General features: G+C 44.8%; 2 protein-coding genes across 2 annotated transcripts; both read right to left on the bottom strand.

The window, feature by feature from the left end:
• Window positions 1-101: 101 nt before the first annotated feature.
• On the bottom strand, window positions 102-2,845 carry LOC116620698. The gene has a single exon (XM_032386321.2). The coding sequence runs from the start codon at window positions 1,313-1,315 to the stop codon at window positions 368-370; it is 948 nt and encodes a 315-aa protein (XP_032242212.1). The 5' UTR covers window positions 1,316-2,845; the 3' UTR covers window positions 102-367.
• Window positions 2,846-19,164: 16,319 nt separating this feature from the next.
• On the bottom strand, window positions 19,165-20,091 carry LOC125573137 (transcription initiation factor IIB-like). Its single transcript, XM_048733488.1, has one exon. It carries the CDS (start codon window positions 20,089-20,091, stop codon window positions 19,165-19,167), a length of 927 nt encoding a protein of 308 aa, XP_048589445.1.
• Between the last annotated feature and the right edge of the window lie 1,387 nt (window positions 20,092-21,478).

The raw sequence follows: 21,478 nt of genomic DNA, 5'->3' as shown, positions 1-21,478 counted from the left end.
TCAATATCTCGATCTTAATACCCGAGCCACCGCGACTATCCCTTACATAGTTCGAGTGGCGAGAAGAAGCGAAGTTCGCCAAATATATCTTATTCCAAATATACAGTTTAAAAATTATTTTAATTTGGTATTTTTTTCGGCCTCAATTCTAAAAAAAGAACTCGAACACACTACTCGGAACACTTTTATCCCATACAGATTCAATAGCGAGTAGCAAGTTTTCCTCTTAATTTTAAAAATATCACATGAACTTGAACACTTCTATCCAATAAAGATTTATTAGCGCGTAGCGGGAAATTCGAGTTGCGGAGTACTCGAGTCGAGGGAAATACGAGTTGTGGGAATTCGAGTTGCATATTCCCTCGCGTTACGCCCAGGCATCCGTCTTCACAGTAACATGCGAAGTCCTTCGATCCACGACAAGACTTTGCTTTCTACTAGAGTCCCTTCTCTCGGCCATACCCACCCCACCCCTCCCCCCAGTAAAGTCCGTATCTTGAGAGCTGGATACCGCATCATATGGCTCCCACGGAACCAGCTCCAACGGTTCTATACTCTTAATAAACTCTCTCACTGCATCGCGCTGTCTTTTCAGCTCTATCTCTCGAAAGTATCTATAAATATTCATATCAATCTCATAACTTGTTCTTTTACTCGAGGAGTTACTCTGAGACGTGTTCCCTTTTCTAGGGGAGGAGCTCTTCGGGCGCGCTTTCATAGTATTCTCGGCCACATCGGCGAACTCGGGTACTTTGTAAAACTTTGTCTTGGCCGGTGCGCTCCGTGCTCTGTTGATCCTTTGCGTCACAGTATCCAGTTGCTTTTCCCAGACTTTGTTACGTCTTTCTAATGCTGTCATGGGTCTAGGTAACACATCTACGTTTTCTTTGGTGATATTTTCAGCATTTTTCCGTCCTGTAACGGGCTCGCATGACTTGGGTCTGTGTGTAAATGTCGGTAGAGGCGGTTTAGGGAAAGCATTCAGACACCTCACCATTCTCATGTGCCTAGAAGTGTTATCCGAGTCTTTGTGACTTTCGCGTTCTTTTCTTTTGTTTTCCAGGTCCGCACGGATCTCGTCATGACTCTTCGCAATCTCAACACTTCTTGATAACTTCCTATGGAATCTATCCACCGCCAGTCTTTGCTCTATTGAAATTCTGCTTACTCGTTGTTGTTCCTGTTTATTTAGACAGTCAAGCTCCTTCCTCAACTGTATCTCCTCTTTCCAATTTGCTGAGTGGACTTTCTGGGACTTTTCCGAGCTCCCCGTTCCTGATTTCGATCGATCTATGTAACTCGAGAAACAGTACATCTCTTTTGCTACCCAGTACTCGGAAAACACTCCATTTGGGTCAATCCAGTCTTCGTGACAACCATGTGTTTGGTTGCTTGCCCGCAGTAAACTTTGCAGTCCTTAATTTGCCACCGACGAACAACCATAAACAAAAGCTCTGCCATTATTGTATTAGCATTTCTTTACACTCCTTAATCCCTTCGTCACTAGGAGCCTTGAGAGATCAAAATTGTCTGACTTCTAGTAGTAGTTTAGGAGCATTATACCCTACCCTCTTCGTTATAAACCTAACAACATTGTTTATTCAATTCCCTAGAGGTCACGCCACTATGTGACGCCGAGCGCGTTCTAGTCTTTCTAAGGCAAACACTGGACCTTTCGTCTGGAATTCTTGTTTCAAATGAGCTACCCGATTCGCTTAAGTCAAATTTCAGACGTCTGTGTAGAGCAAGTATTCTCATTTTCTATGTATACGACTCAAGTACATTTATAACAATATAATAGACTTAAGTAAACCGTTGTATTGTTCTGTTTATTAGCCCCGGGGATGTAAGCAGGGGGTTATGAGACAAAATGTACGAGAAAAGTACTTCTTCTCAAGATACCAAGCCTTAACACACTGCCAGAATATTCTCCAAAAATCGTAGCCTCGGAAACACGCCTCACATAGTAGGCTACACCTGCTTAAATCATACGAATCGTGAAAATTAAAGAATAACAACCCTTAAGGACCGTTAACACTGTTGTTTGCCAGACAAAGATGGATTGGTTTCCCACCAAATAAGGAATATTCGTAGTCACGCCTCCGAAGCCCGAACTAACAAAACAGGGCTATTATATAATACAAGTGCAATACGAACGAGCAAAAGCGAGTGGTGATACGTCGGAAACTTGAGCACACGGACTGACATCGTGTAGTCTGGCGCGAAAAGCCATTCATGTGTCACCACGCTTATCATCCCCTGAAGCATGTTGGGTACAATCAAGGAGCATGCGATGACGTCTTAGGAGACCCCATGTGACCCTTGCTAATTTCACCGAGTAGCAACAGAGTAAATTCTGATAGTTCAGGCTGTCACGCACAGTAGCTGTAGCACTATTTTTTTTTCTTTTTCACTTAAAAGCTGCTGCAATTCGGTTAACTCGATAAAATTTAAACTACTTGCTACTCGAGACGTTGCGTAAGGGACATGTATATTGCACCCTGAGGACTAATTGATGATAATTGGAAGTCGGTGGCTCCTTGAATGATTGAATGTCGTTTATAATTCATATATCAGACTGCTCATCTGACCTCTTCAAAGCAGACGTAAGTCATTATACATCGGGGTGTTTTTTTTGATGATGAATCACAACAGAGTGCTCGATAAATTCATACCCGGGATTTCCACTCTTACATATTTGCGAGTTATATTGAGTAGGGCATAGAAAACTAGAGTTTAAAGCCGCATTATCACCAGTTCACTTCCGGAGGTCCGACGGAAACCTCAACCGTTAAAAGACAAAAGAATCTATAAAAATCCAAGATATTAAACAGGCCATCCGCTCTAAATTATCATTCAGATCTTCAAAGAAACTTCCAATAAACACACTGCTTTCAATATTTTGAAATATTTTTCGCGTTTTCCGGTAAAAATCATCGGATATTGTTACGTGGTCGACCGGAAGTAAACTGGTGACAATGCGGCTTTAAAATAGCAAAATGTTAGCATGTTCGGGGCCGTTACGAGTGTAACTTTAACAAATAATTTGTTGCCATAGTAATAATGATAGTTTATTTACTCTTTAAATTTGCCGTGTCACTCTTACAGTTTATCATGAAATACCATTAATCTTCTATTCTTACGAAATTAAATAACATTAATCTTCACACGAGGAAGACTAATTACCTACGTCAGCCATTATTATTTCAGTAAAGAGTGACAAATATTCAATCTGACAAAGGCAATTCATTCCATTATGTACAAAATAAAATTTGATGTGATCAACACAAAACAGAAAGAGGAGTGGATGGAATAAAAGAAACTACACAATCTTCTATTCTTACGAAATAAAATAACATTAATCTTCACACGAGGAAGACTAATTACCTACGTCAGCCATTATTATTTCAGTAAAGAGTGACAAATATTCAATCTGACAAAGGCAATTAATTCCATTATGTACAAAATAAAATTTGATCTGATCATCACGAAACAGAAAGAGGAGTGGATTGGATAAAAGAAACTACGCACCGAGTACGGCAATTGACCAAATAAGCGCCTTGTACAGGACCCGAAATGATCCCAGGACCCGAAACGATCCCAGGACCCGAAACGATCCCCAAAAGTTCCCCAACTGATCCCGGGACCCGAAACGATCCCCAAGAGTCCCCGAAATGAACCCCAAGGAATTGCAGTAATGGACAACAAAAGGAATGTGTAAGGATTGGCTTTCAGTTTTAAAAACATTTGAAACATTTAGCTTTATTTATGTTATTAAAAGGAAATTTACATTAACTAAAACTATAGTATTAAGATATTAATATACGACTGCGGGGGAAATACAGTGGTTGAGTCAGAAATTGGGGTCAACTAACAATTCCTGTGATAGTAATTTGAAGAACACGGTGTGGATAAATCATTTTTACATAAAAAGCCAAAAAGAAAGGATAGGACATGCTGCTTTTCATAGGAAGCGAAATGGGTTAAGGTTATTTTTTTGCATGTTTTTATTCGGCGAATGAAAGACCTATCCTATCATGAGATCATGCCGGGGTGTACGCACGACTACATGAGGAAATTCAAAACTCACATAATATTGCTTTCAACAAATGCCACATCCTCTTAATATTTTGCATCGGTAGTAGATGGGTTGGTTGTTCGAGTGTATTACTCAGTGTGCTTTTGTCGTTCCATCTTCTCGGCCAAACCGGCTGCCTAAATATAATGTGTCGGTAAATATTCGCTCGTGTAAACAAGAATTTCGTGGTGAAATACATGTTTGGTTGTCAAATGAATATTAATTTTTAGGGGTGATGTTTACCGGAAATGAGAGTCATGTGTCGGAACCGCAAAATGTTTAGAGTGTGATGGAAGGTCGAGAGTTTGGTTGATCTGAGCAAAGCTGTGCTATGTTTATGCTGTATTCCTTTCAGTAGCAATTGAAAGTTGTGTATTTGTTTTGGACTCTGTTTATGTGTTTAACGCCGGGCAATGTAGTAGTAGGGTTTTGGCGCAGCTGGCGCAACTTTTTGATCTCCCCAAATTTCATTCCAAAATGGCGCGAAAGTCTCCGCGCACCTCCGCCAAGCCTCGCGACCTGCGCATGCGCGAGTTTGCTAGAGATCTCTTGCACGACCACGCCCACCCGTCAATCACTTTGTCACGTGACGACCACGCCCACCTGTCAATCATTTTGTCAAAAACCTGTCAATCATTTTGTCGAAAACCTGTCAATCACTTTGTCACGTGATAGCCACGCCCACCTGTCAATCACTTTGTCACGTGATAGCCACGCCCACCTGTCAATCACTTTGTCACGTGATAACCAAGCCCACCTGTCAATCATTTTGTCACGTGATAGCCACGCCCACCTGTCAATCATTTTGTCGAAAACCTGTCAATCATTTTGTCACGTGTCGCATCTAGGGGGAGCTCGAGGGGGCTAACCTCTAAGCTTCACATCTAAAAAAAAGCTTTTGAAAAGTGGTTTAAAGACATGGCTGGTTTGATAGAAATGGAGAACCTGAAGGTGAAAGATCTGAAAGCCCTCGCCAAGGAGCGGGGTATCCCAAGATATTACTGGATGCGGAGAGACGAGCTCGTCGGGGCGCTGACCAGCACGTCACCACCACCACCACCCCGACGGGTTCCTTTACCCAAACTTGTCAAAGGGCTGCCACGACCACCCCGCATTACCCCGTCCAACACGTCGGAGAGTATTCTCGACGGCCCGGTACCTGAGATTAATGTCCCTATTCTAAAACCCTCCCAACCCCCACGGAGTTCCCGCGTCCAATCACTCAAGCATTTTGCAAACAGGGCGGCCAACTCGATCAAGAGCGAGTTAGACAAGTTTGTGGATTGGATACTATCTTATGTCCCCGAGCCCGTCAAAAAGACCGTCAAAGAGGCTGCAGATAAACGGGTCGAACGTCTGAAGGAGAGGATTAAGCGTCTACACGAGGAGGTGGAAGATCGCTTCACACCCAAGGAACAACAGACGGCGTTGAAGGGGTATCTTAAAACCCACGGAATAGCCGGGCAGAGAGGTTACGACCCCAAGACATTCATCGCCAGAATCAAACCGAAAGTCTTAGAGCTCATCAGTCAACAAAAAAAGCCTATCAAAGTGAAGTTTATCTTTACTTGCGGGTTTATAAAAGAGGATCCGGCTACAGCTCAGATCGAAGAAGAACTGGGATATTTTCATACAGAAAAGCCCGAGATTGTGACAGAGTCGACTGATCTCTCTGATTTGTTCGATACGATGACAAATTATTTACTCGGATTAGTTGAGCTGTTCCAGAAGCAAGGCTCCGGATGGCAGTTTGACCAAGTGGAATACTTTGACATCAACATAGATCCCTTTGAACCGCTTTCTGGGTCTTCCTATATTCCGCTGCCGCCGAAACTAGCGTCTAAGAAGGCGATCATCAATGTTAAGAACGAGAATGATCACGAATGTTTCAAGTGGGCAGTAACCTCTGCTGTGTATCCTAGGGAGAAAGATCCTCAAAGGTTCAGTAAACAAATGATAGAGAACTCTGAGAAATTCGACTGGTCAGGGATAGAGTTCCCCGTCTCACTAAAACAGATTGACAAGTTCGAGAAACAGAACCAGTATACGGTTAATGTGTTTGGATACGAAACCAAAATATATCCATTGAGAATCAGTGAGAAGGATCCAGATAATGCGATCAACTTACTTCTCATCTCGGATGATGAGACGAATCATTACTGCTGGATAAAGAATATGATGAGATTAGTATCTACTCAAATTGATGAGTTTCATCATACTCGTTTTTTATGCTGTAGATGTCTGAACTCGTTTCGGTGCAAACAATCATTAGAAAAACATTCTGAATGCTGCGGCAATCATGAAGCGGTTGGAATAGAGATGCCTAAGATAGATAAGGATGGAAATCTACCCCACATTAAATTCAAAAACTACAACAGAAAAATGCGTGTCCCCTTTGTTGTCTATGCCGACTTTGAGAGCTTCACAGAGAATATAGACACATGCTCCCCAGATGGGAGTAAAAGCTTCACTAAGCAATACCAGAAACACAAACCGTCTGGTTTCTGCTATCTCATCAAGTGTTTCGACGGAGATATATCCCCACCCGAGCTTGTACGATACACAGCTGAATCTCCAGACGAAGATATCCCACAGCTTTTCGTAGAGTCTTTGGAGTCAGACATTAAGAAAATTTACGATAAGTTCAGGTTCCCTAAGAAGGTGAAAATGACTCCGAAGGACAAAATCGCCTATAACGACGCCACTCACTGCCACATCTGTGAGGGTGGATTAGGGGAAGACAAGGTTTTAGACCATTGCCACCTTACAGGGAAGTACAGAGGTGCTGCTCACAACGCATGCAACTTAGATCACAAAATTCCAAAGTTCTTTCCTGTTATCTTTCACAATCTGTCTGGGTACGACAGCCATCTATTTATCAAGAACCTTGGTACATCGGAAGGTAAAATAAACTGTATACCTAATAACGAGGAAAAGTATATTTCTTTCACAAAACAGATTGTAGTCGACAGTTTCACGAACAAGGAGGGCAACAAGATTGATGTTAAACGTGATATCAGATTTATCGACAGTTTCAGGTTTATGTCGGCCAGTCTCGACAGTCTAGTGGGTAATATGTCAAGGGAGTGCTTCAAAAACCTGGCGGAGTACTATGAGGGGGAGGAGCTCCAGCTGTTGTTGAGGAAGGGTGTTTTCCCTTACGACTGGTTCGACGGCTTTAGCAAGCTCGACGCAACACAGCTCCCACAGAGAGAGGCATTCCACTCCAAACTTAACGACACCGACATATCGGAGGAGGATCACCTGCACGTGCGGAGAGTGTGGGAGGTCTTTGGGATGGGGACCATGAGGGATTACCACAATCTGTACCTAGAGTCGGATGTGTTGCTTTTAGCTGACGTTTTCGAGAACTTTAGGGACGTTTGTCTCAAGAATTACGGTCTGGACCCCGCTTGGTACTACACAGCGCCAGGGTTGGCTTGGGATGCAGCGTTGAAGACCACCAAGGTGAGGCTAGAGCTTCTAACGGACTATGACATGCTGCTCATGATTGAGAAGGGCATCCGTGGGGGTGTCTCCATGATAAGCAACAGACATGGGGAGGCAAATAACCCTTACATGAAGGAGTATGACCCTGACCTACCCACAAAATATATCACCTACCTTGATGCTAACAATTTGTATGGCTGGGCGATGAGCAACCCTTTACCGACTCACGGTTTCAGGTGGATGGGTGACCAAGAGATGTCAGGTTGGAGAGACCGCCCATGCATTCTGGAGGTTGACTTGGAGTACCCTCACCACCTACATGACTTACACAACGATTACCCACTAGCCCCGGAATCTATCGGGCTAGGTAATGTGGACAAGTTGGTCCCCAACCTTAACGACAAGACAAAGTACGTTATCCACCATGAGACTCTGAGACTTTATGTGAGTTTTGGGCTAAAAGTCACTAAGATTCACAGGGGTGTCACTTTTGAGGAGTCTGCTTGGCTGGGGCCCTACATTGACTTGAACACCGATCTGAGAGCCAAGGCGACAAACGATTTTGAGAAAGATTTTTTCAAGTTAATGAACAACTCCGTCTTTGGTAAGACTATGGAGAACATTAGGAACAGGGTGGACATTCGGTTGGTGACGGACGAGAAGCAGGCCAAGAAGCTCATATCAAAGCCGAACTATCAACATCGCACCATCTTTTGCGAGAATCTAGCCGCCATCCACATGAAGAAGACAAAGCTGATCTTCAACAAGCCTGTCTACTTGGGCATGTCCATTCTGGACCTGAGTAAGACGCTCATGTACGATTTCCACTACAACTTCGTCAAGCCCAAGTACGGTGAGGATGCAAAGCTCTTATTCACTGATACTGACAGCCTGATGTATGAGATCGAGACGAAAGACTTTTACGAGGACATCAGCGGGGATGTGAGGTCCACGTTCGACACCAGCAACTTTCCGAAGGGTCACCCATCTGGTATTGAGGTGGGTGTGAACAAGAAAGTCATCGGAATGTTTAAAGATGAGGCTGGGGGTCAGCAAATCACAGAATTTGTAGGACTGAGGGCCAAACTTTACTCGTACAAGATGGATGAAGGTAAAGAAGAAAAGAAATGCAAGGGCGTCAAGAGAGCAGTCGTCAAGAAGAGCATCGGTTTCGATGACTACAAGGATTGCTTATTTGGTAAGAAACCTCAGATGAGACTTATGAATGTCATCAGAAGTCATAAGCATGATGTTTACACTGAAACGGTGAACAAGGTCGCTCTATCTCATGAGGATGATAAACGGGTCATCTGTGATGATGGTATTCACACCTTCGCTCACGGTCATTTCAGAACGCTATTAGGTGGTGGCTCAGTATCTTCAGGGACGACTTGAAGTTCTTCCCTAACGAACGACCTCCTTGGAGCACCTTCGGAGAGGTAATACAACACAGGCTGCCCAACCGAAACAACACTGCGTGATAGATCAAACACTTTCAAACTCCAAATGGGGTCTGTGGCTCGTCTGCGTTCACCTCCTTCCTCTTCTCCAGGAGCTAATAGATATCTAACTCTAACCCCCGGTGGTAGTCTAACTTCATCAAGTCCAACAGGCCGCTTATACGTTGGAGGATCAATATCAACCTCTTTCAAACCAATAGATTTTGCAGGCTCTTTGCCAGTGATTCTTATGGGTTGACTATTCAGAGTTTTCAAAACATCTGGCAATCGTTTCACCCAAACTCTAGATCGATCATCACTAATCATTTCTTGAGCATACTGATGAGAAAACAACCTCTCCGCCAGTGTTCTATTGGCGCGTTCGACAAAAGCCTGTGCGCGATGGTTCCCAGCTTCGCTTCGCTGGATGGTAACCCCCTTCTTTTTCATAATCTTCGTTACCTCTCCCCTAAATTCTGTCCCCGGATCGACAATCACCGTATGAGGCCATTTAAGTTTTCTGGAGTATATCTTTTCAAACCCTTTAGCAATTCCACTCGAATCCTTGGTAGTCAGTGCTTCTGCATCTTTATATCTCGAGGCAATATCAATCACGACCAACACGTAACGGTAGGTTTTTCTGCCTACGTTATCGTGGGGCATAAACAACAGATCGGCTTGGTGAATCTGATTAGGTTTATTCACAGTCCAATGCGGTCTGGGGACATACTTTGGGGCTGGGAGGTAGATCTGCCACAACGCCTGTTTTTCAAGCCACTTCTTAGCCTCGGCTTCACTGACTTTAGCGGCACTAGCTAACTTAGAAATAGCCGAATACCCTTTCCAGTACCCATCGGTGGAATAGTATATTTTTGATAACCTGCTTTCGTTACTCATTTAAAGATTATCTCTCTTTTCTTAAAATAAAAGATGGCACAAGCGATATCAGAAAAAATTAACCCAAACAGGATCCCACGGGAACCCTTCGGCCTGAAAGCGGAATCGTCGCTGAATCGGATTACATTCAATCCCTCATCGGCAAGTCCTGGAGAAACCCTCTATATAAATATTCCAAAACTTGCTGAAAATGTAGTGATTGTTCCAGGTAGTGTATCCTTACTATTTGACTTAAACGTCGCAGGACACGCGAATAATACTCTCATCAACAACGTTGGTCGAAACCTAGTGTCAAGGCTCAAGATTCTCTTCGGTGGAGAAACACTACAGGATACTCAAAGATACGATCTCTTTCAAACCTATCACGACTTATACTTACAAGCTGAAGATCGTGAGGATAGAATAAGACAAGGTATCTCCTCTGAAAACATGAGGAAGCTCAGGACAAATGCAGGTGATAAAGCGACATCAGATGCTAAGGAAGTAGCTCTTGCAGCAGTTCACAACACCAAGTACTGCATTCCACTCGACCATCCTATTCTCGGCGAGCATGGAGTCTTTTATCCAAAGGCGTTACCTCATCCGCTAATCTTTGAAATTACTCTAGCCCCAGTTTCCGACGTCGTTGTTTATGCTGACACGGTCAAGACTCCAACGTACACAATCACAAACCTCGAGTTGGAATATGCTTGCATCTCAAGTGAATACTTGGCTCGTGAGGCGTTGTCAGCTTATCAGGTTGGTAGAGGATTCTTTTACGAGAACGTCATTCTCCACAAAACGTTCACCATTTCCAAACCTAATGATGGTGTCATAAACGAGCACATCAATCTGCCGAGGAGGTCAATGACAGGGATATTATGTCTGTTCACAGAGAGCTACACAGGAGGAGCAAGGGATTCCGAAAAGTTTGTCAATCCAAGTATCACATCGATCAACATTAATGTGGATGGCATGCCAAACCGTCTCTACTCCAAGGGGATGACACCGCCAGACCTCTGGGAGTCGGTAAAGAAACGTTTCGGTAGAGAGGGTGTTAAGCAAAAGGATTTTTACGCTAATAACAAGTTTGCTCTGTGGGTCGACTTGAGGGCACATCCAGATAACAGCATTCACGGAGGAGGTCTGGTCTTGAACAACACGCGGGACGGAGTAAAACTAGAAATGAAACGAAAAGTTGGAGGAACGGGAAACATCACCTGCTACATGTTTGTAGTAGCCGACGCGTTGATGGAGGTTATGAACTCGAATTTGAGAGCAATCATGTATTAAAAAGGACTTGTGTGATAATACAAAAAGAATGGAAGAATTACGGGAAAAAGTTCCTTTTCATTGTATTATCACAGGGCCTACTAATTGTGGGAAGACAAAGTACCTCACGGAACAGCTCCGAGGGCCGTTCCGGCATGTGTTTGAATACATTGTGTTGATTTGTCCGACTTATGCGAAAAACAAGTCCTATCGTAGATTTGCTCACGGAGATAAACGTTTCTTGGTATTATCGCCGGATGCTAGTAACACCGATGAGATTAACGAGTTACTAACAGATTGTGCGGTGCTATTTTCTGGTACAAATACGTTACTCGTTTTGGATGACTGTGCTGTATCGAAAGATCTAAAGCAACGCTCGAACAAGTTTATCAATCTAGCGTTCTCAGGGAGACACGAAGGATTATCAGTGTGGGTATTGACGCAACAATTAACATCCATAGCAAAGCCCTTCCGTGATAACGTCGCCTGTGTGGTTACATTCCATAATCCATCTCAAATCGGTACCAAAACACTGTTTGAAGATTATGGGGGTGACTTAGACGTCGAGACTCGTAAAAAGTTTGTAGAACTGCTGAAAACTGAAAAGTATTCCAGACTCTGTTTCTGCCTACGACATCCATTCCAACGTTATTTGGAGATTCCTGCCACGCGGTGAGAGCTCGAGGGGCTGACCCCTCGAAGTGGTTTAAAAACATCTTGGTCTACTTACAAAATAAGATGGCAAGCATTGAGGATTATATGGAAGAGGAGCCTAAGTCTAAGGGGAGCTCGAAGGGTGAGCCTCTCGAAGACGATGTTGAAGTCAAACGAGAATCGCTGGCTATTCTCGCATCTCTTGGGACTACGAAGGAATTTCTTGGTGTGGACATGAGTTTAGGGGATATCAAGAAGCTCTCGGCGAAAGACGTCGAAAAGTACTTTGTTCGCTACCAGACTGTCTTAGGCAAACAAGTTACTGATGGATTAGTAGAATCAGCACTTCAAGTGGTGTCTCAAGTCATTTCCTACGTGGTTCCTGTAGATGACACCGAAGCGCTTAGCAAAGACTTACAGAACGACGAGTTGGTTAAACGCGAATTGTCAAACTTTGCAGGTCTCTTGGTATTGAAGGGAGGAAGGATGGTAGCACTTGCTAGTGCCCTCTTTCGGGTCGCTAAGCATGTTAAACTAACACCTTCACAGGAGACTTCCAACAAACTTCAAGAAGTTTCAAGCACAACTGAGCAAACTCTTGACCACACCTGAGCACACCTAAGCAAGCTCTTGAGCACACCTGAGCACGTCTAAGCAAGCTCTTGAGCACAACTGGGCAAGCTCTTGAGCACACCTGAGCAAGCTCTTGAGCATGATGTGATTTAAAGATTCTTTATCCAGAGTAAAGAATCATGTCTGACGAAAATCAAGAGGTTGAGCAAATCACAAAGGACCCTCCCCCCAGGAAGAAGAGTGCCGCTAAGGAGAAAGATCCTATAAAAGTCGCTTCTGGTAAGAGAGTTGCCGAATATAATAGGAGGTGTAGAGAAGCACTTGCTAGGGAGATGAAACGCGAGGCGGAGGCGAGTTCAGAAGACGCTGCACGAGCAGAGACACCCCACCAAGAGGGAGCTCGAGGGGATAGCCTCTCGGACGCTTGGATTCCAGAGCTATCGTTTACAACTGTACTGGCTCTAGTCGGAATAGGGCTCACCGCATTGGATATGTATATGCGTTTTTACAAAAAGACGCCTAAGATCAACGCCAACGAGACTGAAACTTTCGAGAGGCCTGCCGCCCGAGGGGCTAGCCTCCCGAACGCGACGCCAAAAATAGGAATGTTGTGATTTAAAGATTATCTGAATCTGTAATAAATAAAATCATGTCAACTGAAAACAAACTTGTGAAAACGATCACCGACTCAGCAGTCATCATCGGATTAGCCGCCGGTATGGGTTATGTTGCTAAAAAGGCTATGAAAGAGTCATTCATCAGCGACCCTTCGTCAAGTGTTACAAACTACGCTAAATGGGTTGCTGTCCTGTCCGGTAGTATGTATCTGAAAGATTATCTGGAAACACAAAAGATTTTGCCAAAACCGCTGTAGGTGACTTAAAGATCTTATAGATTGATTAATAAATGGCGAGTATAGCATTTATGATTGGTGGAGCTATTCTTAATGCGACGGCATTCGTTGGAGGGAGTTACCTAGCGAGATACTTATCTTCTGACGCTACTCATGTTGATAAAGAAAAAATAAGACACGATAAAGCGCTTGAAAAGTATCAACAAGCAATGGGTGATTGGCAGAAAAAACGACAGGAATATCAGGATTGGTTGGGGGAAGAATATAATAATAAACTTCGTGCAGACCAGAATGATAAGGAGACCGATCAGGCTTTCAAACTATACGCTCAAACACATCCAGATTTTGATTTGAAAGAGCCTGAGCTCTCAGATTACTACAGACCAAGTAGCAACCAAAAGATGGGAGAGATGGCATATGTTGGAGGTGGAATGTTAGCTCTTGGCTATGTAGCGAGTAGGTGGATATGAGCCGGCACGACTTAAAGATTTCTTATTTTCAAACAAAATAAGAAATGGATATAGATTTTGATCCCACAACAGAAGAAGGTAGAGAAGATTTGAATACTACCGTGGACGAAGAATATGATTCTCTTCTTCCAAACGATGATGAGGGAGTAGAACCATGGATTAAAAGGATCTCAACTAGATTCGGTAGAGCTACAAGCCACGTGATAGGGAGGTTGCGTGATTTATGGAAAACACGAAACCCTGGGAAGGCTGTCCCCGAGTACATGGAGTTACAGAATATGGGGGGTTCTTCTTCAACGGACGCACTTAGGGTAGACCTTTTGTTATCGAAATATCCAGATCTTGATGAAAATTTAGTTCAGATTTCAACGGATGAAAGAGGGAAACAATTCATTTCCTTCTATTCTGCGAGAAAAGGTGGTTGGACTAGACCAGAAAGGTTGTATAATGAGGATAGAACGGTGCGGAAGAGTGTTGACGACAAAATCAGATCCGGAAAGTACAAGCAAATTCAGATTCAACTCGATGAACTAGACGCTACAGGTAATACACTCAGAGAAGAAGAAGAGAGAAACACCGAGCAAATGAGAAAAAATAATGAGGAACGAAGTGAAACAACTAACCAAGAAAGACTAAGAGCTATAGATCGTAAAAATGAAGAGCTCAGCGAAAGAAATTCTGTCATAGATGAGACTTTGGAAGAGAATCAATTGGAGAGAGAAAATCTTGAAGAGAGAATGCCGTTGAAAGATCGTGTCAAAGCGATTTTTAAGAAATACGGATTTACAGTCGCTGCTGTCGTTACCGCTGTGGGTGTTGTTATCGGTGTTATCGTCTCTAACCTGAAGACGGGTTTGACAAGTGTTGTAAAAGGCGTTGGAGACGGTCTTAAAACAATAGGCAAGAAATTAGGAGAAATACTCCCAGGAATGGTTGGTGCGATAGCTAGTTTCATCTTTAGAACGGCAGGTGAAGTTGTTGGCTTTTTAGCTAAAAACGCATGGCTTCTCATCGTCGCTGTCGTCCTGTATTTCGTAGAACGATTTAAAAGGAGACGGAAATCATAACAAATGGTATTACTCTACATTGAAGGGAACGTTGGTGACTTTACCGTCTATTTAGAACACCCTATTGAAAAGCCGCGGTTTATCGCGCTGCGAGGATGTGCGTTTCATAATCGTTGTAACAGTCTCTCAAGCGAGGGAACGGTCTCCAACGGTGAGAACATTATCCTTAGGATCCCCGCGGGGCAGTATACGATCGAGACGCTAAAACGTCAAATAGATGGGGGTATGCGTCTTGGTGAAAAGTCAGTCTCTATTAGAGACTCGTCACTCGAAGTTCATCGGAACGTCGTGTTGAATGAGCCGCTCGCCTGCCTGTTAGGACTCAAGACCAGGGAGCTGGAAGCAAACACTCGCCACGAGATAAAGATGATAGGTCACGAGGCTATTTTTATCCACTGCGATCTTGTGAACGCGTCCGACTCCCTCCAACAAGGGGCGCCCTCACAAATCCTAGCAAGTGTAGAACTTGATGAAGGAAAGATATACCTCAATCCAAGCGATCCGGTACGGATTAGTACCACATCAGTCGGTTACGTGAGTAGTCTCCGTCTTAGTATAAAGGGCGGTGACGGAAACACAATAGAGCGCGGTCTCTACCCGATACGTCTAATCTTAGAAATTACTTAAAGAATAAACTCTCCCCATAATAAAGCTATGGAAGAGTACAACTCGATCTACCCGAACGTACCCCGAGGGGTCAGCCCCTCGGGTGATAACTTCAGACTCCAAAAGACCCACGATGTTTTGGGAAGTTTGGAGCAAGAAGTTAAACATTACGAGAACGTGAGGAAAAAGTATAAACGAGGGCAGAGCGTGTTTTCAAAGTTAAGTGTGGTCTTAGGACTCTTATCCGTCATTCTTGGGTCTAGTGGTTTGGGGACTTCTCTGTCAGGTTTGGGCATCATCGTTGGAGTTCCGTTGGGTGCTTTGGCTGGTGTTTTCGGTCTCACCTCTGTAGGCTGTGCGGCGGTTTCTAAACGGCTGTCGCAAAAAGTCTCCAAGCACGACCAAACAGCGGCGATGGCAAAGGCAAAAGTAAATAGCATACGCGACCTGGTCTCTAAAGCTTTAAAAGACAACAAAATATCAGACGAAGAGTTCTCTTTAATCTTGAACGAGGTGGACAAGTTTGAGGCTCTAAAGCTCCAGATCCGTCAAAAGTCGGTAAGAGAGGACGAAAAAAACGTAAACATTACCAAGCTGAGGGAAACAGTAAGAGAAGAGATTTTGAAAGACCTGGCGAGTCGACCCGCTCGGTGAAATTTCTGTACGAGAGAACTCCCGTCGGATGGATCTATGAATTGAGATGCGTAAAGGACTGATTTAAAAACATCTTATATGTCATATAAGATGAAGTTTACAGAATTTGTGAAAAGGTACCCCTACTACTCACGCTTCAGGTTCTCTGCCGACGAGCACGGCAATGTGCAATTCGTTTTCAATGGGGACGAATACGATCCATTCGACAAGAATGGGAATCTAGTCAAAACGTTATATCACTTCCCTGGTAATAGCTGGAAACCCGAGAATATCCAGGATTTTCTAGTCGCCGACGACACACAAGCATACAAGGAAACGATCCAGCAACTGTTTGGGTTCCCAAAACAATACAGACTAGACGCGCGTGCAGAGTACAAGATATTGCCGTGGGACGAAAACCCTACGAGAAATAATTACGTCTCTTTTAATGTTTTTATAACACCAAAGGTGAAGACACACTTTGTTTTTAGGGACATATTCACCGACAGCTTGCTAGTATTCAGAACAGCAAAGGAGGCTAGTAGGTGGCTCGACGCCCCAAACCTCAGTTATTGGAGTCAAGCCTTAAATTTTGCTATGTTTTGCGCGACTGCTGGATGTGGTGTGACGCGTGACATGATTGACGACTCTCAAGTGGGGTCATTCTACAGATTTCACATCATTTTCACTATCAGACGAATATTAAACGAGCTACAATGCCCTCTTCCAAAAGATAGGCTCTTTAGTTGGAATAAAAACTTTTACAGCGAAGCGGCTTACCAAAAACTAAGAACAGAATTCCGAACTGGTGACGATTTCCGGTTCCTCAGACCGATAAATCACGGGTTAGGGAACGTTTATAATTATGATTATCACGGCTTGTCATCTTCTAACGACAAGTATAAGCCTTATGGCACCATTGATCAATTACACGACGAATGGGACGCTGCCAAAAGCGACCACGAACACATGAATCACTTTGAGATCGAGTACCTGAAAGACCTTAGAACTGGGTTTCAGTATGAGTGGTTCTTTCCGGAAAAATCAATGGGGTTAACCAAAGCTGGGTTGTCTAGGATAAACCAGAGCATCGAAGCCTTTGTCTACTGTATTCTAGGCGCGCAAGTTCAGACCCGGTCGTCAATCGTCGGTGATAGCGGTTCAGCTCAGGAAACGAAACAGGTCTTCACGAAACTCTTTGAAAGCGCGGTGGTGGAAAACAGTATATCGAAAAGTATACAACGGTATCAGTTTGCTCTACAACAGGCGAGACAAAAACTAGACCTGGCTTTCGCCCTCGGCTGTTGGTTAAGTCCATCGTATCTTGTGATAAATAACAACACTTCGATCGCTGGCTATAATAACAAGTTACAAAAAGCCACCACAGATATGAAACTGGGGTTGAATCCGATAAATAACGAGATAAAAACGATCCCAAAACATAATATGGGTCATTCAAAGATTGTGTTACCTCATACCGAGTCAGTCACGGCTCACAAACCGGAACCGGAGGCGAAAACTAACCCAAAGCCGGACGTGATTAAACCCACGAACACACAGCACGAAACTAACCTTGCCACGATCACAGCCTTTACGGCTGGTTTAGCTTGGTATCTATTCCGGTAACATGCGGGGTGCATGTGGACGGATGTGACGTACCGCAAGAAGACAATACCTGTTCACGTGCCAAACAATAGACTGCATACCAGACCACCCTGGCGACCGCGAACTCCCAATGTAAATACAAAACCTATTTTCAGAATCGCTAGTTGTTAGGGCGATTAGGAATGTATGTGTTTTGTAACGTGAGACGCGTTACAAAACTGAGTGGGTCAATGCTAATTTCCGTTACACGTTCTGCAATGGTGCTTTTGTCTATCGTGTTCGCATATTTGAGACCCTCCGCATAACTTACAAAAGGGTCTCTGTTTGCCGTGTCCACACATCCCTTTCCCCTTGCAGTCTTTACAGACATATCTTGCTCGTCTGTGCTCACAAATGCTACCGCCGTTACATTCTCTGCACCGCGTTTTTCTCCGGTTGTGAGGGCAGATTTGCGATCCGTGACAATCTTTGCAATAATATTTCACTCTACCATGAAGACACTTATAATCCGTTGTTCGCTTTACGGGGGATACTTTCGGGTCTTTCACCGTTTGGTTCTCCATTTCTATCAAACCGGTCATGTCCTTAAATCACTTTTCAGTTTTTCACGCCTCGATACTCACCCTCCTAGCCGGCCGACGTCTACCTGGCGAAACACTCTTCCAACATTCCCTTCTCTTGCTCATCCATGCACCAATCCCAAAACCTGTCTGGGTGCCAAGCTACTGGCATTAGTTCGTCCTCCAGCTTTCTACGGAATCTCACCTTGTGTAGCTTCTCCGGGAGCTCCTCATGCACGAGACTCCACCCCCAAGCTGCACGTATCACCGCGAGAATCTCGTGTAGACCTAAGAATCGCGCGTAGTTCATATGTACAATGAGATCGGTCGCGCCCCACTCCAAGCACATCCTGACGACCTCGAGGTTGCCAGATTCGGTGGCTGGTGTTATAGCATAGTCCGGGTCAAACTCGCTGAAGTTTTCTCTCAGCAACTTTAGAACCTCAACGTGACCATTGTACGCCGCCTCAGCGGTGGCCCAACCGACATCGACATCGGCACCTAGATCTATCAACAACTCAACAACCCCCACCTGACCTTCCGCCGCCGCAGCACCCATGGCCTCGGTCATGGCCTCTCCTCCGTCGGCACAATACTCGCCCATCACCTTCAAAACCTCTACGTGCCCGCCTTTCGCGGCCATGGACGCTGGATACATGAAGTCACAGGCGCCCGACTCACAACACATCTTAACGATCTCGGCGTGGCCGTTCATTGCGGCCCTGACCATCGGCTTTTCGAAATCCGTCGCACCCCAACTCTTACACAACCTCACGGTCTCGACGCACCCCTCCCACGCCGCGCGCTCCATAACGGCGTCAAAGTCTGCGGCTCCCCACCTCGCTAAGGTGGCGGCTTGATCCTCCACGGTGAGATTTGTAAGACTTCCAGCACTTTGCATATCCATTTTGTTATTACATCCACGTCTTTAAACCACTTTTTTCGAATTTTTTTAGACGTGTTAATTCACATCTACTCCGAACTGACAGTTTTCTGGAAATCCTGATTTCTCTGGAAATCAGGAAACATCATACCACACCAGGCGTACCCAGGACTGTGGCCACTTCTCTCGCTTTCCTACTGATGGTTAACTCGGAGACGCCCGTTCTTTCGGAGAATTTTTTAAGTGTAATATCGACCCCCTTTAGCCGTACCCAGTAATAGGTTAAAGCGACCGCAAAGGATTGTGGGCGAGCGCGATTCAACTCAGACGAGCGGTTCTTAGATCTGTAGTAGAGCTGGACCACCTCTCCCTTCTGTGCGGGGGACGCCGAGAATCTGTCCATCACGTCGTGAATGTGATGCACAACTGTGGGAGACGCTCCATGTAGTAAGTAATCTTTAGGCGCGTTAACACTAAAGATTTTTAGACCCTTAAGGCAGCTCTTCTTGCTCAATCCAAAAGTTTCCATCAAGGTTTTCGGTGTCTGACACTTACCGGACATCTTGTAGGCGTAGTAGATGCATGCAAAGACGATCGCCTTCCGTGGGTCGCCGCGAAAAATCTGGCCTTTCGTCACCTGAGTGTATATCTCGTTAGCTTTGGCTACAATTACCCCGCTAAAACCCATGTTCTCCACATCCTTGTCAATGTTTCTATCCTCAGACCTACGTACCTGGACCCGACTTGGATTCGAAGACCGTTTGCCGTCGGAATGTCCGTAAAAACCCCATTCTCTTTCGTGCGCGATCACGCGCTGCATCTGTTCCCCGCACTCTAAGCAACTAGTGACCCCGTCTTCTGTGACCAGGTCGTCATGATTGCAAAGGGTGTTACTACTATCCTCGTCTCCCAAGGAGGCTCTACTAGTCTCGTATTTGGTGAGGGCTCGGTCAAACAGTGCAAACTCCGGCATGAGGGTGGGGACGTTAATCCTGGGTACCGGCCCGTCGGGGATATTATATGGTGGTGGTGACCGGTCTTCGGCCGTACGTTCAACCGTTTGTTCCCCCATTTTATTGAACTGTTCACGTCTTTAAGCCACTTTTCAAAGGCTTTTTAGATGTGAAGTCAAGATGCTAGCCTCTCGAGCTGCCTCTAGGCGTGTTGTGTGTGGTCGCTAAGACTTCCGAAGGGGTCCGCGTGAGGGCGGTGCGGTCTAAAGTCTCCACACCTCATTCGTGGACTAGTATCTTACCCATCTTTTTTCGCCATACCGTGGCATGGAGACTAACATTGCTAGAACACCAAGGACAATTGTCGCCGCTCCGGCCACAAACCCAACGGGGTCGAAGCTTCCGTATTCTGAGTCTTCATAGTAATCAGCGTTACAACAGCAGTGTTCAGGCCCCGCATCCGCAGTGTTACTCACATTCACCTCCGGCACCGAACAACCGCCGGCGGTAGCCGCACCATCTCTAATCTTAACCTCCGTCTTTAATGTCATTTTATCTAGGACCCCATACGTCTTTAGACCAGAATAGCCTCCCCGAGCTCCCCCTAGGTGCGACACGTGACAAAATGATCGACAGGTTTTTGACAAAATGATCGACAGGTGGGCGTGGCTATCACGTGACAAAGTGATTGACAGGTTTTTGACAAAATGATTGACAGGTGGGCGTGGTCGTCACGTGACAAAATGATTGACAGGTTTTTGACAAAATGATCGACAGGTGGGCGTGGTCGTCACGTGACAAAGTGATTGACAGGTGGGCGTGGTCGTGCAAGAGATCTCTAGCAAACTCGCGCATGCGCAGGTCGCGAGGCTTGGCGGAGGTGCGCGGAGACTTTCGCGCCATTTTGGAATGAAATTTGGGGAGATCAAAAAGTTGCGCCAGCTGCGCCAAAACCCTACTACTAATGTAATAAATAGAAGTATTGTATTGGAATTTAATATTTTTAAGTCACGTTGTTTAGAAATTGAGTCGCTGTTAACCCTTAATTATGCTTCAAGAATTTCAAGTATTTCTTCTGCTTTTCCTTTGTCCATTACCGCAATTCCTTGGGGTTAATTTCGGGGACTCCTCGGTATCGTTTCGGGTCCCAGGATCATTTGGGGTACTTTTGGGGATCACTTCGGGTCCTGGGATCGTTTCGGGTCCTGGGATCATTTCGGGTCCTGTACAGCCTCGCTCTAGTAAGCGCCATACTCAGCACCTTGCCTAAACGTGTCGCACTTATTAGACAGACTTCAATGACGAGGGGAACTGTAAGTTTAGAAGTGATGAACGAACGAAATTTAGCAGTGTTACCCGCCAAAACATTGTTTTGTTAAATGGTAATTTTTTTATTCCTTGAACGTTAAGAAAACAAAAAAATAATCTTTATAGATGAAACGGAATTTTAAATAAGCGCCTTCCCCGAATCTGCATCTTGCCTGGGACAGGAACAATTCAATACGC

The sequence above is a fragment of the Nematostella vectensis genome, chromosome 10 (genome assembly GCF_932526225.1).
Source record: "Nematostella vectensis chromosome 10, jaNemVect1.1, whole genome shotgun sequence".
Taxonomy (NCBI): domain Eukaryota; kingdom Metazoa; phylum Cnidaria; class Anthozoa; order Actiniaria; family Edwardsiidae; genus Nematostella; species Nematostella vectensis.
Note: the sequence above shows the minus strand (reverse complement) of the source record. Positions and strands in the feature narration are given on the sequence as shown.